Raw genomic sequence first — 18,897 nt, forward strand, 5'->3', positions numbered from 1 at the left:
AGGAAGCTGAGATTGTGGCTCAGTGGCAGAGCACTTGCCTCCACGTGTGAGGAGTACCACATAAAAATAAATATATGAAATGAAGGTATTGTGCTTATCTACAACTATAAAAATATTTTTAAAAAGTTATTCTAAAAGATTTTTATGCAACTAGAAGCTCTTGTCATACTAGAAGCTAATGTATATGAAATAAATTAATACATATGAAATAAGCTAATTTGAGAAACCAGCTAATTTTAAGAAATGTCACAGACACAAAAAGTACAGGTTTTTAAAAAAATATATATATGTAAGTAAAAAGACTAGAACATGCCCTATCAGGGAGGATGTCAAATGATCACTGCTCTTAAAATTGTTGCTGCTGCTGTTAAAGCTATCAGCCAAAGAGGTAGTCATTTAAGCAATCTTGTAACATTGAGCATGTTGAACATAATGTGGAGATGTGAGCCAGGCGTGGGCACGCACGTACGCGCGCGCGCACACACACACACACACACACACACAGCCAAAATGGAAGAGATGGGCATAAAACAACCTAAATTTTAATTTGTATTGCTGTGACTGTTTTTTTTAAGATTTGCATTTAAGAGAAATTAGGACCAAAATAAACAATAAATAACCTGTAAATTATGTTATATATAATTTGTCTAGGGCTTTTTCCTCTGAATATTCACACTGAAGTTTTATAGTCAGATTCAGATTTCACCTACATTCAGAATACTAAATATGGAAAAACAACCTTGTTCACTTGTCTATTTCTGTATTTTTTTAATCTGCCTTTTCCACTACAATGTGTCAATTTTAAATGTTCAGCACTGTATCCCCAGCTCCTAGAGCAACTTTGGCACTTAAATTCTTGTTACATGAATGAAACAATTCTAGACTATTCTCTATGCTGAAGCCTGAGTAATCACTAAAATAAATTTGGTTTTCGTGCTTAGAGCCAGCAAATGACTCCATGTTGCCCTAGAGTGAAACCCAAACTCTCTTCTTAAAATATCACATGAACTGTAATGAAAGTGCCTTTGCTTTTAAATATCTAGCCCCAAGCTAGACATTTTGAACCAGATAATTCTTTGGGGGATATTGGTATTGTCCTGTATATTGTGGGATGTTAGTTCTATCCACTTCCCCTAATATTCTCTCAAGCCCCCATTATGACAACCAAAAATGTCTCCAGATATTGCCAAGTATTCGCTGGGAAACAAAACCACTCTTAGTTGAAAACCTATCATTCCCCATTCACACTCTAACTACAATAAAATTAATTTCAATTCCTTGAGAGTGTAAATCTTTGTTTTGCCTTCAGATTTTTGCATATACTGTACCCTCTACCTGGAACACTGACAGGCCCAGATTCACTTCATCTTCCTTAATATCTCAGCTTAAGTATTTCTTTGGCTGTCTTCAGTTACCTTAAGGTGGCCCTGCTTTATTTTACCCCAGCACCCTATATTTCCTCTTTCATAATACTTATCTCACTATTTTTTTATAACTTGCTTAAGTGCCTCTCTTTCCTGCTAAACTGTAAAGAATAGACAGGGATTATATTTCCAGAATCTAGCATAATGCCTAGCATACAGTAGAAGTTCAATTTACATTTTTGAATGAATATAAATGCCAGTATTTTCTATTATGAAATCTTAGGGCATCAAATTAGGTACTTACTTATAATAATGGTTTCCAACCCACTTATTATTGTCAAATCTGAATCAGATTCATACACCTCCAAGAATGAATCTCAATAGAGTCTGGAATTCCACCAATCTTCTGAGACAAAAGTTTTACAAACTATTGATTAAATGTGCTTAGAACTGATCATTTTGTGTCAGATGTACTTCTATAGGAATCCAGATGAACTAATTAAATTAGTCACTTTCTTTTAAAGATTTGCACTTGATATTGAGCCTAACTCCCCTTGACTCAAGTAATCTATAGTTGAATAGTAGCAATCTACAGTATACAGCTATTTAGGTCTAGAATTATAACAAAGCTATACATTACACTGAGCTTTGCCAAAGCTAATTAACAACAGGGCACTGACTACCCAGTGTTGAAATATACTATAACACCTCTATAATCAAACAGTGTAGTACTGGTGTGTGAGTAGAGGAACAGAACAGAAAATTCATAGTTAGACCCACATATGTGTGCATATGTGGGTCTAACTTAGTATGCAACAAGGGTAGCATCTTAGGTCACTAAAGTAAAAACGGACTTTTTAATTAAATAGTGCTGGAACAACTAAGTGATATATATATGAGAGATAAATTAATACATTTCTCATACCATGCACAAGAGTAAACTCCAAATGGAGTAGGGATCCAAATATAAAAAATGGAATTATACAAAAACATTGAAATCATACAAATAATAGTGAAAATATGAGTGACTTCATCTTTGACTTTGATGAAGGGAAAGGCTTTTTAAGATCTAAATCTAGAAAAATAGAAGAAAAGATTGATAAATATAAGTGCAACATCACCAAAAAGCACTAGAAACAAAGTCAAAGACAACTAATAAGTTGAAAGGAAATATTCGTAACATACCCTGAAATCACAGTTAACAAAAACAAAAACAGACAAATGAGATGGTATCAAATAAACAGCTTCTACATAGCAAAGGAAATAATTAATAATGTGAAAAGACAGCCCACAGAACAGGAAAAAATGTACATAAGCCATACTCTGATAAAGGGTTAATATCCAAAATATATAAGGGACTCAACTCTATAGCAAAAAAATATCCCAACTAAAAATTAGGCAAAGAATGTTGCTGTATAGTTGGCACCATGTATCATAGGCCTAGGCCTCAGTTTACCACTATTGGGAAATGATGGAAACTATTTTTCATATATAATTTCTTTATTTTTTTAATGTGGTGCTGGGTATCGAACCCAGTGCCTCATGTGTGCTAGGCAAGCGCTCTATCACTGAGCCACAACCCCAGCTCTGATGAAACTTTTAAGAGGAGGGCTTAGTGGAAGGTCTTTGAGTCATTGCAGGTATATTCTTCTTTTTTTTCTTTTTTATTTATATATGACAGAGGAATGCATTACAATTCTTATTACACATATAGAGCACAATTTTTCATATTTTTGGTTGTAGACACAGTATATTCACAACAATTCGTGTCTTCATACCTGTACTTTGGATAATAATGATCATCACATTCCACCATCATTAATAACCCCATGTCCCCTCCCTTCCCCTCCAACCCCCTTACCCTATCTAGAGTTCGTCTGTTCCTCCCATGCTCCCGCTCCCTATCCCACTATGAACCAGCCTCCTTATATCAAAGAAAACATTCAGCATTTGGTTTTTTGGGATTGACTTACTTCACTTAGCATTATCTTCTCTAACTCCATTCATTTACCTTCAAATGCCATGATTTTATTCTCTTTTATTGCTGAATAATATTCCATTGTGTATATACACCACATTTTTTTTATCCATTCATCTATTGAAGGGCATCTAGGTTGGTTCCATAGTTTAGCTATTATGCTGCTAAAAACACTGATGTGGCTGTGTCCCTGTAGTATGCTGTTTTTAAGTCCTTGGGTTATAGATCGAGGAGAGTGATACCTGGGTCAAAAGGTGGTTCCCTTCCCAATTTTCCAAGAAATCTCCATACTGCTTTCCAGATTGGCTGCACCAATTTACAGTCCCACCAGCAGTGTATGAGTGTACCTTTCCCCCACATCCTCGCCAACACTTATTGTTGTTTGTCTTCATAATAGCTGCCATTCTGACTGGAGTGAGATGAAATCTTAGAGTTGGGGGTGTATTCCTAAAGGGGAGAGTAAGACCCCCTGTTTTTTCCTCATTCTCTTTTTGGCTTTCTGGCCATGCAATGGGCAGTTCTGTTCCACTGTGCACTTTCACCATGGTGTGCTATTTCCTATAGGACCAAAGCAATGAGGCCAATCAATCATGGACTGAAACCTCAAACTTGGAAAAGAATAAACCTTTTCTCTTTATAATCTCAGGTATTTGAGTAACAGAAAGCTGACTGACACAGACCTGAACAGACATTTCTCAAAAAAAGATGTGGCCAAAAGATACATGAAAAAATGCCCAGCATCACTAATTATTAGAAAAATGCAAATTAAAACCATAATGAGATTTTATACCTGTTATAATGGCTTTTTTCAAAAAGATGAAACATAACAAGTATTGGCAAGGATATAGAGAAAAGGGAACACTTATACATTGTTAACAGGAAGGTAACAGTACAGTCATTATGGAAAACTGTATGACTGTTCTTCAGAAAGCTAAACACAAGCCCAGGGGTATAGATGTATGTGGTAGAGTGCTTGCCTAGCATGCACATGGCCCTGGTTTTCATCCCCCCACAAAGAAAAGCAACAAATTCAAAATTGAATTATCATATGATAGAATAATTCTATTTCTGGATATATCCAAAGGAACTGAAATCACTGTTGAAGGGATATCTGCACTTCTGTGCTCACTATGGCACTATTCACAACATCCAAGATATAGAATCAAACTAATTATCTATCAAAAATGAGTGGATAAATAATTAAACTATGGAACCAACCTAGATGCCCTACAACAGATGAATGGGTAAAGAAACTGTGGTACATATACACAAGGGAATATTACTCAGCCATAAAGAAGAATGGAATTAGGACATTTGCCTCTAAATGGATGGAACTTTAGACTATCATGCTAAGTGCAATAAGCCAATCTCAAAAAAACAAAAGTCTAATGTTGTCTCTGATATGCAGATGCTAACTCACAGGAAGGTGGGTGGGTAGGGAAGAATAGAAGTCCAATGGATTAGACAAAGGGGAATGAATAAAGGGAAGAGAGGGGGAATATAAATAGGAAAGACAGTAGAATGAATCTAACTTAACTTTCATACACACACACACACATGCACACACATATATACACACACCATAGTGAATCTCCACATCATGTACAGCCCCAAGAATGGGATCCTAATTAGAATAAGATATACTCCATGTATGTATAATATTTCAGAATATAATCTGTTGTCATGTATACCTAAAAATAACAAATTTTAAATAGACAAAAAAAATGAGTGGATAAAGAAAATGTGGAATACTATTCAGCCTTCAAAAACAACATAGACATTTGGGTTGTTGGGATTGGCTAACATCACTTAGCATTATCTTCTCTAACTCCATCCATTTACCTGCAAATGCCATGATTTTATTCTCTTTTATTGCTGAGTAATATTCCATTGTGTATATATACCACATTTTTTAATCCACTCATCTGTTGAAGTGCATCTAGGTTCGTTCCACAGTTTAGCTTTTGTGAATTGTGCTGCTATAAACATTGAATATAAGGAAGCTGATTCTTAGTGTGATAGGGAAAGGGAGCATGAGAGGAATAGACAAACTCTAGATAGGGCAGAGGGGTTGGAGGGGAAGGGAGGGGCCCCTGCATGGGGTAATTAATGATGGTGGAATGTGATGAGCATTCTTATCCAAAGTACAGGTATGAAGACACGAACTGGTGTGAATATAGTATGTATACAACCAGAGATATGAAAAATTGTGCTCTATGTATGTAGTAAGAATTGTAATGCATTCTGATGTCATTAAATAAATAAATAAAAATAGACAAATCTAAAGCACATTACAGAAATATAAATACAACATGATTTCACTTACATATGGAATCTAAAAAGTTGAACTAGAAGTACAGTAAAATGATGGTTAACAGAGACTGCAGGTGGCAAGTGGGAAAAGAGAGAATGGAGAATCATTAATCAAAGAGGACAAATTTTCAGATAAAAGAAATACATTTTGAGATCCACTGCACAGAAGCTTGACAACAAAATAACCAAGAGGATAACATGACACATCAATTAGCTTGGTTTAATCATTCCACATTATATACATATATCAAACATTACATTGGATCCCATCAACACGTATACTTAAGATTTGTCAACCTAAAATAAAATAATAATTTTTTAATCTACCCCTTGTTAAATTTTAGCATAATGTCAAAGAAGAATGTCCACAATTATCTGAAATGGTTATTAAAACATCTTTCACTTCTCCAGCTTATATGTGTATGTATGTGGAGAGAGACTAGACTTTATATAGTTATTTATACATACATAATTTTACTTTCCTCATCTACTTTAACTTAAAACAATTTATTGCAACATATTGACTACAGAGGTAGATATGAGTCTATTTCAAAAGTGTAAAACAATGACACTTTTCTTCTGAAATTTTGTTTTGAAAAATGATCTTTTCATAAAAATATGTTCTTAGATGTCAACATGTAATATGCTTATTATTGTTATTTTAATTGAATCAGTAAACAAAAATTTTAAGGAAAAATATTCTCAATAAATATCACAGCCCCTTATATTTAAGGGACACCACCCCACCAAACCCATTACTCTTCTCAAGTTATCTTGAAAGAACACAGGAGCCCATCTAAGGGAAATTCTAGTGACCTAAACTGAAATGAACTAAGTAACAAAATATAGATAATTGGATTATAATCAATAGAATAAAATAAGTAAATAAGGGGAAAGAAACAGGTCCTTCTTCCAGTAGGATTCTAATTAACAAGTTAGAAAGAGAGAAATTGAAAGTCATTATCAAGCAAACACTACAATAATAATTGTTACAAACAAGATCCATTGATAATTACTAAAATTAATGAGCAGAAATTTGAGGACAAATAGGATTTGCTTAGTTTCAAAAGTATCCCCAAGATATTAAAGATATTTATAGTCAAGAAACCTGGCAGAGGCCAGACATGATGGTGCACACCTGTAATCTCAACAGTTCGGTAGGCTGAGGCAGGAGGATCACAAGTCCAGGGACAGCCTGGACAACTTAGCAATACCCTATCTTAAATGAAAAATAAAAAAGGGGAGGGCTGGGGATGTAGCTCAGTGGTAGAGTCTCTCCAGGTTCAACCCAAATCATAAAAGAAAGAAACCTGGCAGAACTTTAACTCCAACCAAATGAACAAGGATAACCTCACCAGTAACAAAACATGACAACATTAAGAACTCTGTATAGTAAGATCCTCAAAAAAGGATCCAACCCTTTTTTTGTTGTGTTCCTGCCCAGAAAAGTTTCAGATCATCAGAAAACATCATATTTGAGAGACATTAAGAAAACCCAAATTGAGAGACATTCAGTAAAATAATTGATCAATACCCTTCAAAAATATCAAGGCTATAGAGCTGGGGTTGTGGCTCAGTGGTAGAGCCCTCACCTAGCATGTGTGAGGCCCTAGGTTCGATCCTCAACACCACATAAAAATAAATAAATAAAGGTATTGTGTCCAACTACAACTAAAAAATATTTATAAAAATATATCAAGGATGTAAAAAGAGTGAGGATCTCTTACAGATAAAGAGGAGTCTAAGGAGAAATAACTAAATACCATTAGGGCCCTGGATAGAATCCTGAAAAGAAAAGGTCATCATGAAAAAACTAAAATTTGGATAACATCTTTAGATAATATTTTTGCACCACTCTTTATCTAGTGGTTTTGATAATTATACTATAGTTATATAAGACACTAATAATAAAGGAAGCTGGGTGAGGAAACTCTGTGTACTACTTTTGCAACACTTCTGAAAGTCTAAAATTAGTAGAAAGTACAAAGTTAAAAAATAAATAAAAGTCCTATTGCCAAAAGTATTCCAAACTGGAAAATTACTGAGTCTGAAGCAGAACTAAGCCTAAGAGCTATTTTTAGCTTCTAGTTCCAGAGTGAAGATCAGAATCAGAACTCAGGGACAAGAGAAAGTATTCATCGTGAGTCTCCAGGTCCCCAGAAATTTTAAAAAGCAGATTAACTTAATTGTTGAAAATTGTGCTGATTAGGAAATCAGTGTGACAGTGGTGAGGGAGAAGAACTACCAATAGAGTGATGAAAAGGAGACATGGCATAAGAGCATGAAAGCAGGCCTGAGGGAAGGACAGTTGCACCTCTAGAAGTTAAATTACAAATGCTAGTTGTGTAAACAAGGAGGGGTACCACTGAGCCACATCCCCAGCCAGATTTTTGTACTTTTTTAGAGACAAAACAAAACAAAAGAGCTGGGATGTAGCTCAGTGGTACAGCCACAGTGTCTCACTGAATTGCTTAGCACCCCTCACTTTTGCTGAGGCTGGCTTTGAACTCTCGATCCTCCTGCCTCAGCCTCCCAAGCTGCTGGGATTACAGGTATGTGCCATGGCACCCAGCTAAAACTATCCTTTTTTAATGAAAGATTAGTTTAATCCTGTCACAGTTATTCATTTGAAGTGGAAGATGGTCTATGGAGTTTGAAGGCTGACAATTTTTAACACAGCCCAGCAGATTTGCTACCACTCAATCCCTTTGATGATATTTCTGATAAATTTTACATTTTCTCGGAGACGACATTTTTTTTCTTTTTTTTATTGGTTGTTCAAAACATTACAAAGCTCATGACATATCATCTTCCATACATTTGATTCAAGTGGGTTATGAACTCCCATTTTTTACCCCAAATACAAGTTGCAGAATCACATCGGTTACACATCCACATTTTTGCATAATACCATATTAATGACTGTTGTATTTTGCTACCTTTCCTATCCCCTACTATCCCCCCTCCCCTTCCCTCTCATTTTCCCTCTCTACCCCATCTGCTGTTGTTTAATTCTCTCCCTTGTTTTTTCTTTTTCCCCTTTCCCCTCACAAACTCTTATATGTAATTTTGTGTAACAATGAGGGTCTCCTTCCATTTCCATACAGTTTCCCTTCTCTCTCCCTTTCTCCCACCCCACTCATCTCGGAGATGACATTTAAAGAAAAGATTTCGTATACAAGGCTGTGACCTCCAATCTTTTGTCTAAAACCCTACCAGCATTCCTCTTTGTTTCTTCTTCCAAAGGAAAAACATAAAATTTATTTAATGTCTTCTTCCAAAGAATTAATGCAACTCTAGTCAAGTCAGATATATTTGGTATAAAGTTGTATTAATAAAAATTTAGTGATTTAAGATAAGGAAGGAAACTTAAGATGGAAAATATTAATATATAAGAAAGATAATAGCTAAAAATAAATTTTAGACAAGTCATTTTGAAAATAAGAATTTACCAAGGAGAAAGATTTTTACCTGCTGATTTATTGGGGATAGACTACTTCTAAACCATTTCCAAGAAATTGTAATAATAAAGACTGTATGTGGGTAGACATGATAACTGCCTTAAAGCTATAGAGGATACTTAATAAATCTGTGATTAAGCACTGGTACAGTAAGAGGCTTTTAAAAATCTGCATTTCTAGACTTGTTAGGTTTTTTCATTTTGTTTTATTTTTGTGTGTGTAGTACTGGGGATTGAAACCACAATCTCATCAATGATAGGCAAGTGCTGTACCACTGAGTTACACCCCAGCCCTTTTTGTTGTTGTTGTTTTGTTTGAGACAAGATCTCACCAATTTGCCTAGGCTGGCCTTGAACTTGGAATCTCCTGCCTCAGCCTCCTGAGTAGCAGGGATTACAGGCATAAATCTAGCCAGACTTGGTTTTATCATAGGAGAAGTTGTGGATAATATCATTAGACAATTTTGGGAAGTATGAATGCTTTTGATAGATTGTATGTACATGCACATACTACATAGCTACTGTGAAATGTCTGGTAAATAACCTTTTTTGAGTCACATTGCAAATCTTAGGAAGATGTCAAATGGTTTTTCTACCTGAATTTTACAAAGGAATCAAGACTTTACATTTGGAATGCCAAAGAAATATTTAAAATTAAAATAGAAGTAGGCACCAAAGATACAACTTTAACATTGATCTTTGTTAAAATGAAACTATTCAGCCAAGTATACAAATAATTTTTATCTTTAAAGTGATAACCCCGTTACTTTGAGTAAAGGGTAAATTATAGCTTATTTGCTGAGCTGCGCTTAGCCCTGGAATATGGAATCAGTTGAAGCCATATATGATGACAATTCATATTGATTTTGCTGTTTGTTTTTTCATCAAGTGGAAATTTGTATCTTTGTAGACAATAACCCCTGATATTCACTGTTTATTGAGAGGACAGATCAATTGCTGACAGGGTTTTCCTTTGGGTTTCTTTACATTGTCTTTAAAATATGTTGATAAAGTAGTGACTGATCTGTCTGAAAAAAAGAGTAGAAAATTTTTTAAATACAGTCTCTGATTTCCAGTTTCCATATTGTGCTTAGACTTCATTGCTTCACTCACAAGCAGTTCCTATCTTTGACTTTGTATATGCAGCAACATTGCCTGAATTGTTCAATTGTTCATTTTTTTATGTTTAATGAGAAGGATTTCAGGTGCTTAAAATTTTTTTACTTTTCCAGCATGCATTGAGGAGCTAAGAAGACCATACTCATAATCAGGAGCCTTTTCAAAGCACAACTCTATAGTAGATGACTGTTGTCCAAGAGATGATTAAAAACTGGAGTTCCAGTGGTATATCCATGAATGCCACTGAGACAGGTTTTAATTGCCTGTAAGAACAAATCTAGGAACTAAAAAAAAAAAAAAAAAAAAAAACAGCATGTATGGAACTATCAGATGGAAGTGATGAGCAAGGAGGAGAGTAGAGATAACTAGGCTGACAGCGGCTGACATTACTACTTACTATGAGAGCGCCATGCCAAATTCTTTCCATACATCAAACTGAATTTCCCCTGCCAATGGCATATTTTCTACACAGTCCCATCATTTTTTTTGGTAGTTAATGATCCATAAAAGTGTTCTAGATTAAAATCACCCTCAGTACTTGCTCTTGAGGTAAAAGGAACAACCAACAGATATAGAGTGAACTTTTTGCACATTTAAAACAAAAAACCAGAGCCTAAAGCTCCAGGTTCCAGCCAGTCAGCCCAGCCTCTAGATGTTATTAAGACTCATAAATTTTTTAAGTTCTTTGAATTTAAGACCTCATCTAACAAAAATTTCACCCCTTCTCTGCTCCCTTTTATCAAATTCTGTGTTTGGGTTCTCAGAAAATATTTAATGATAATTTTAAAATCTGAATTACTTTATTTTGTGAGACTTAGTTCATAACACAATTGGAATCACAAAAAAATGACATAAGCATATGTATTTGTTGAGACTAACATGATTTTTCTCTATCTTGTTCCTAATGTTTTGTTACAAGATTAGATTTACAGTACCACTGTGCAGAGTAAATAAATGTTAGTGATATTAATGTACATCTTGAATCTCATTCTTGCTTCCTATTTTCCTATTTCTTATGATCCAGAAGGAAAATTTAATTTTTACTTATAAATTTTAATTTGGGGTTGTGATATCCTATGTGTACAAGAGAACTATCATATGAGATTTTTGATCTTACATAAATCAGGCAGTTGAGTTAGCAGCTTTCATTTATACTTGAAAAGGTAAAGAAAATGGAGAGAGAAAAGACAGAGAATGATCATGTAATAACTGTAGCTATTGCTTTTGCCACTGATAAGCTTGTTTGCATTCTCATCTTCCATTTGTAGGTGGTTGCCTATCACTATTGCCAAGCAGATAATGCCTATACCTGCCTGGTACCAGAATTTGTCCACAATGTTGCTGCCCTGCTCTGCCGCTCACCTCAGCTGACAGCTTATCGGGAGCAGCTTCTTCGGGAGCCTCACCTGCAGAGCATGCTGAGCCTTCGATCCTGTGTTCAAGACCCCATGGCCTCCTTTCGGAGAGGAGTCCTGGAGCCCCTGGAGAATCTCCACAAAGGTATAGATGAGGTCCAAGGAGATGAAAGGAGCCCCAGGTCACCTGGTCACACTATAAAAATGATTATTTTTATCACATTAACAAAACTAAATGTTCCATAGCTAATGTCCTACAAGATAGGACATTAAGAAATAGAAGATTTTACTTGAAAAAAAAAACAATTCCTACAAGAAGTGCTACGTCCTTTAAAAAATTTTTATTTTGATTCCCAAATTTAATTCATTTTCCTTATACTAATGATAGTAGAGCTTCCAATCCTGTTTGTGAAGTTAAAATAAAACAGTAAAATTTGTGACTCCAACTCAAGTGTTGTAGAGTTTCTATGGTTAGAAACTCTCCAGTCTTCATGTAATATTTTTATTACCCCATCAGTTCAGGTAAAGCATTCATGATTGTACAACCTTGTGTTTATACTAGAAATCACTGAATTATATAGTATGAAAGATATTTAAAAGGTATAAGTATATTCCATGGTCCATAAATTACATCAGGAAAGGTATTTTTTAAATAAAAACAAAATTAAATGGACTCTATCTCCCATTCATGGGAGGTCTTTCCTACCTTTTTCCTCTGCAGCTCTAGTGCCCTCCAGAGCCTGACAGCCATCTCCTTAAAGAGAGTACATGACTTTCCATGTGTCTCTTCCTTATATTTTTTACACTGTGTTCTCAGTGCTACAAGCCAAAGAAAAGGATTTGAGTAAGCATGAGATCCTGAACAATCCTGTTTATTCCCAAAAGACTTTTATACCTTTCTCAAAGGTTTTGAATACTATAAGAAAAAGTGTTCATAATTTCTATTCTCCTGGCCATCATCTTTAGTTCAGCTCTGATGCTGATTACTTAGTCCTCAAATTTCTCTTTCTTCTTAAATCCAATAACCTTTATTTCTATTACCTCTCTTCTGCCTATTAGCTTAATCACACCTTGGAATTTTTCCACAAATATTTAAAGCATATTTCCTATACATTCACTCAATTTCTAATCCTGTTAATTCTGCCTTCATTGTTTCTCACATTCATTTTTCTTAATTTGTTCCTACCCTTATTACCCCCAAGAGCTATTTAGCTACCAATAACATTGTATCATTATTACCCCTTCCTGGTATTCTCTGGCTTAGTACTTCTTTCACATCATAATACACTTATAAAATTATAAAAATTTGTATAGCAGACTGAGATAAAAATTCATAACTACTTACAGCTGAACATAGCAGCCCTCAATCTATAACTATGCCAAGCTATGCATAACCTAAGGACTAAAGCAATTCCTTTTTTTTTTTTTTTTAGACTGGGTCTTAATGTTTTGCCCAAGCTTGTCTCAATCTCTTGGTCTCAAGTGATCCCCCTGTCTCAGGCTTACAAGTAGCTGGGACTATTACCAGCACATGCCTCCATACCAACTAAGGGATTCATTTCTAAGTATACTTCCCATTCATTCATGGCCTACCTGATGGAGGAGTTCTTCCTCAGTTTCTCTAGTTTTCTAGAATTTATGTACTGCTTTCAGATAAAGCTTCATAAAATATTGCTCTGATCATTTAATTTCCCCAGCTCAAAACCCAATCCTAGTGACCTGGGAGGCTGAGGCAAGAGAATCGCAAATTCAAAACCAGCCTCAGCAACTTAGTAGAGGCCCTAAGCAACTTAGCAAGACCCCGTCTCAAAATTTTAAAAAAGAACTGGGGATGTATCTCAGTGGTAAAACACCTCCTGGGTTCAATCCCCAGTACCAAAAACAAAAACAAAAACAAAAAAAAAAAACAATGATTCCCTGTTGCCTACCGAATATAACTTCTAGCTCCAGAGTGCTTGATGGTCTGGATCCAGCCTACTTTCCAGCCTTATTTTTTGGTTTTAGCCTTATGAACCTTATGCTTACATGTAAACTAAAATATTTACTATTCCTTAAATACTTTCCTACATTTTCTTTCTCCACATATACATTTAGTGTTTCCTTTGCTTAATATGCCTTCTCATCACATCTCTTGACTTTAAGAATTCTGTCCACCTTTTTATTTAATTATTATTTTTTACATTCTTTTTTTATTAATTTTTTTATTTTATATGATAGCGGAATGCATAATAATTCTTATTACACATATAGAGCACAAATTTTTCATATCTCTGGTTGTATACAAAGTATATTCACACTAATTTATGTCTTCATACATGTACTTTGGATAATGATGTCCATCACATTCCACCATCATTTATAACCCCCTGCCCCCTCCCTTCCCCTCCCACCCCTCTGCCCTATGTAGAGTTTGTCTATTCCGCCCACGCTCCCTCTCCCTACCCCACTATGAGTCAGCCTCCTTATATCAGAGAAAACATCCAGCATTTGGTTTTTTGGAATTGGCTAACTTAGCATTATCTTCTGTAACTCCATCCATTTACCTTCAAATGCCATGATTTTATTCTCTTTTATTGCTAAGTAATATTCCATTATGTATATATGCCACATTTTTTTTTATCCATTCTTCTACTGAAGGGCATCTAGGTTGGTTCCACAGTTTAGCTATTGTGAATTGTGCTGCTATCACTATTGATGTGGCTGTGTCCCTGTAGTAGGCTGTTTTTAAGTCCTTTGGGTATAGACAAAGGAGAGGGATAACTGGGTCAAATGGTGGTTCCTTTCCCAGTTTTCCAAGGAATCTCCATACTGCTTTGCTTTCCATATTGGCTGCACCAATTTGTAGTCCCAGCAGCAGTGTATGAGTGTGCCTTTCTCCCCACATCTTCACCAGCACTTATTATTGTTTTTCTTCATAATAGCTGTCATTCTGACTAGACTGAGATGAAATCTTAGAGTAGTTTTGATTTGCATTTCTCTAATTGCTAGCAATGATGAACATTTTTTTCATATATTTGTTGATTGATTGCTTTATCATCTTCTGAGAAGTGTCTGTTCAGGTCTTAGGCCCTTTTTTTTTTTTTTTTACTTTTTTTTATTTGTTTTAAATAGTTACACATGACAACACAATGACCTTGACATATCGTACATTTGAATCAGATGGGATATAATATCTCATTTTTCTGAGTATACAGGTTGCAGAATCACATTGGTCATGCATTCACATATATACACACAGTAATGTTTATTTATTTTTTAGTTGTAGTTGCACACGATACCTTTATTTATATGTGGTGCTGAGGATCGAACCCAGGGCCTTGCACATGCTAGGCAAGCGCTCTACCACTGAGCCACAACTCCAGCCCCCTTGGCCCATTATTGATTGGGTTATTTGTTTTTGGTCTTTAGCATTTTGAGTTCTATATATACCCTAGAGATTAGTCCCTGATGTATGAGGGGTAAAAATTTGCTCCCAAGATGTAGGCTCCCTATTCACATGCTACCCCCAACCATCATAGGTCAGCATCCACTAATCAGAGAAAACACTCAGGCTTTAGTTTTGGGGGTTGGCTTACTTTGCTTAGCATAATATTCTCCAGATCCATCCGTTTACCTGCAAATGCCATAATTTTATTCTTTTGTAATGCTGAGTAATATTTCATTGTGTATATATACCAGCTTCTTTATCCATTCATCTACTGATAGGCATCTAGGTTGGTTCCACAGTTTAGCTATTGTGAATTCGCTGCTTTAAACATTGGTGTGGCTATGTCACTGTAATATGCTGATTTTAAGTCCTTTGGGTATAGACCGAGAATGGGATAGCTGAGTCAAAAGGTAATTTCATTCCAAGTTTTCTGAGGAATCTCCACACTGCTTTCCAAAGTGATTGCACCAATTTGCAGTCCCATAAGCAATGTATGAGTGTACCTTTTCCCCACATCCTCTCTAACACTCATTTTTGCTTGTATTCTTGATAACTGCCAAAGAATTCTACCCACCTTTCAAAGACCAGCTTAAATGCCACCTTTCCCTTGAGACACCTATTGATTCATCTTCCTGCCTCCAGTCAGAAATAGTGTCCTTCCAAAAGCCATAGATCTTTTTTAAAAATCACAATTATGATATTCTAACACATTACTATAAGTATAATTAGAATTTAAAATTTTATCACAAACATTACTATAAGCCAGATATTATACTTTGCTTGCACTGTATAAAACTCAATTATTTCTATACTTATCCCTTTGACTGAAATTGTATGCTTTTGAAGTTAAGATTTTTGTGTGTATATGATGTTTGGGATCAAACCCAGGGCCTTACACATGCTGGTGCATGCTCTACCACTGAGCTGCATTCCCAGGTCACAGAACCTTATTTTTATTTCATTTTTATTCATCATAGTCATTCTCTGACTTAAACATAAGAAGAAATTTTAAGAAATAAATTTTGAGGGGCTGGGGTTCTAGCTCAGTGGTAGAGTGCTTGCCTAGCATTTGTGAGGCTCTGGGTTCGATCCTTAGCACCACATATAAGTAAATAAAATAAAGGTATAAAAATACAACCAAAAAAATTTAAAAAAAAAATAAATTTGAACACATAAGTGACCATGGAAACTGCTAATCTGCAAGGATATATTAAGGAAGTACTGTGATATAAGGATCTACACCTACTGGGTATTTCAAAGAGAAATATGCAAGCACTTTTACAGAGTCAGCTCCAGATTCTCAACCATATTCCATGTTTTATAAATTTGCTACAAAATATATCTATTGCTTACTTAGGTCTCTATAATCAACTTTAGATATCCCTATTTTTGAAACATTAAAAATTGTTTGAGGGGCTGGGATTGTGGCTCAGCGGTAGAGCGCTCGCCAAGCACCAGTGGGACCCAGGTTTGATCCTCAGCACCACATAAAAATAAAGGCATAGTGTTGTGTCCATCTATACCAAAAAATAAATATTTTTTAAAAATTATTTGATTAAATCAAAAGAATTCATGAAGAAAAGTGAAAACAAATTAAGTCAGAACAAACAAAATGGTAGACTTAAAATCAATCATAATCAGGGCTGGGGATGTGGCTCAAGCGGTAGCACGCTCGCCTGGCATGCGTGCGGCCCGGGTTCGATCCTCAGCACCACATATAAGCAAAGGTGTTGTGTCTGCCAAAAACTTAAAAAATAAATATTAAAAAATTCTCCCCCCCTTACTCTCTCTTTAAAAAAAATCAATCATAATCATATCAATAATTATATTAAATGTAAATGGACCAAACATATTAAAAGACAGAAACTGTAAAACCATGTAAAAAGCAAGACTTCATATGCTCTCTGTTTAACTTATTTAAATATGAAAATACAGATTGAAAGTAAAAGTTATTACCCAGAGTAAGCAGAAAGAAGGATATAATAAAAGCAAGAGCTGAAAATAATGAAATAGAAAATTGATGATAAAAATAGATAAATTCCAGCAATGCTTTTTAAGAAAATGAGAGAACAATATCAGGAACTAAAAAGAGATATTACTACAATTCCTAAAATTATTAAAAGAAAAGTAAGTAATCATTATAACTATCTTTATAACAATAAATTTAAAACATTACCTACCATGAGCACCTTCTTTAAAAACAAAAACAAAAAATACCCCCAGTCTACCAGAAGTGACTCTAGAAGAAATAGAAAATCTAAATAGCACTATGTCTATTACATCTAATTGTAATCTAAAAGAAACATAAAATCTTTCCACAAAGAAAACTACAGATTCTTATAGTTTCACTGATGAATTATATCCAACATTTAAAGAAGAACTAATATCAGCCTTATACAGATGTTTTCAGAAACAGAAAAGAAGGGAGCATTTCACAGGTTATTAGGCAAGCATAATGCTAACACTAAAATCAGTAGCTTATAAGAAAAGAAGATTATAAAGCAGTACTCCTCATGACCATATAGTAAAATCCTGAAAAAAAACCTAATAACAAATTAATTAGTCCTGCTTGGTCACGAATGCAATGTTAGTTAAACATTTGAAAGTTAATCAGCAAGTTTTTTTATATTAACAGAATGAAAGAGAACATTCTGATAATCATCTTAATAAATGCCAAAAAGCATTTGGCAGAATCCTACATCAATTAATATTAAAAAGTTATGCAAACTCGGAATAGAAAAAAGCTTAGTTTGATAAAGGGCAACTCCAAAAAACATACAGCTAATGGTGAAATATTGACTATTTTCCTCCTAAGATCAAGACCAACACAATGTTCTTTCTTTTTTTTTAATTTTTAATATTTATTTTTTTTTTTAGTTTTCGGCAGACACAACATCTTTGTTTGTATGTGGTGCTGAGGATTGAACCCGGGCCGCACGCATGCCAAGCGAGCGCGCTACCGCTTGAGCCATATCCCCAGCCCCACAATGTTCTTTCACTCTCAGTAATTACGTTTAACATCCCATTGGTGGTCCAAGCTAGCACAACGAGAATATAAGCAAAAAAGCAAATAATATAAAGATTGGAAAGGAATAAGTAAAATTTTTTATCTGCAGACAGCATGATTATCTGCATAGAGTGTTCTAAGGAATCTACCCAAGAAAGCCTACTAGAACTAATAAGTACAAAGCTTTAAATTACAAGACAATGTATAAAATCTATTTCTATACTAGCAACAAAAGTTGAAAAATGAAATTTAAAGGTAGTGTGTCAGTTTTAAAACATGGCTATAAAATCTTTGACATTCCTTTCATTGAAAGTTGGTGTCTACATCTCCTCCCCTTGTATTTGAGTAGGCTTCTGACTACTTCAACCAACAATACTGCAAAGTGATGTTAAAAGTGATATCTGAGGTGAGGTCATAAATGATCATGAAACTTTCCTCTTGATTAGTGAAATGCTTGCTTTTGGAGGTAGGTATTGCCATGTTAAGAAGTCTGGTTACCCAGAATTCACCATTGTGAAGAAGTACAAACCACATGGAGAGTCCAGTTGACTATTCCATTCTTCAAGTCATTTCAGATCTGACACCAAATTATATCATCAGTGAATAAGCTTCCGAATGATTTGTGCCCTCAGCCCTGTCCATTCATGTAACCCTAGCTGTTTGATATAGCAATAGGTAACTAAAACATACTATTTTCAGTAGCATCAAAAACAAACATGTAATACTTAAGCATAAATTTAACAAAAGATATGTAAAACCTCTACAGAGAAAGCACAGTAAAAACATTGCAGAATTAATTTAACAAATTTAGTAAATGGAAGATGTATGTTACATATATGGATCAAAAAATGTCAATTTTTCCTCAACTGGTTTA

At 34.9% G+C, this 18,897-nt stretch overlaps 1 protein-coding gene across 1 annotated transcript in view; it reads left to right on the forward strand.

Annotated features, from left to right (window-relative positions):
• TANC2 (tetratricopeptide repeat, ankyrin repeat and coiled-coil containing 2) overlaps positions 1-18,897 on the forward strand; it is a 477,945-nt gene that overhangs the window by 368,398 nt on the left and 90,650 nt on the right. The window contains exon 14 of the mRNA XM_081272685.1: positions 11,503-11,734. Coding sequence (XP_081128811.1) covers positions 11,503-11,734 — 232 coding nt within the window. The remainder of the gene's footprint in view (positions 1-11,502; positions 11,735-18,897) is intronic.

This window comes from Spermophilus citellus (genome assembly GCF_964194105.1).
Source record: "Spermophilus citellus genome assembly, chromosome: 17".
Lineage (NCBI taxonomy): Eukaryota > Metazoa > Chordata > Mammalia > Rodentia > Sciuridae > Spermophilus > Spermophilus citellus.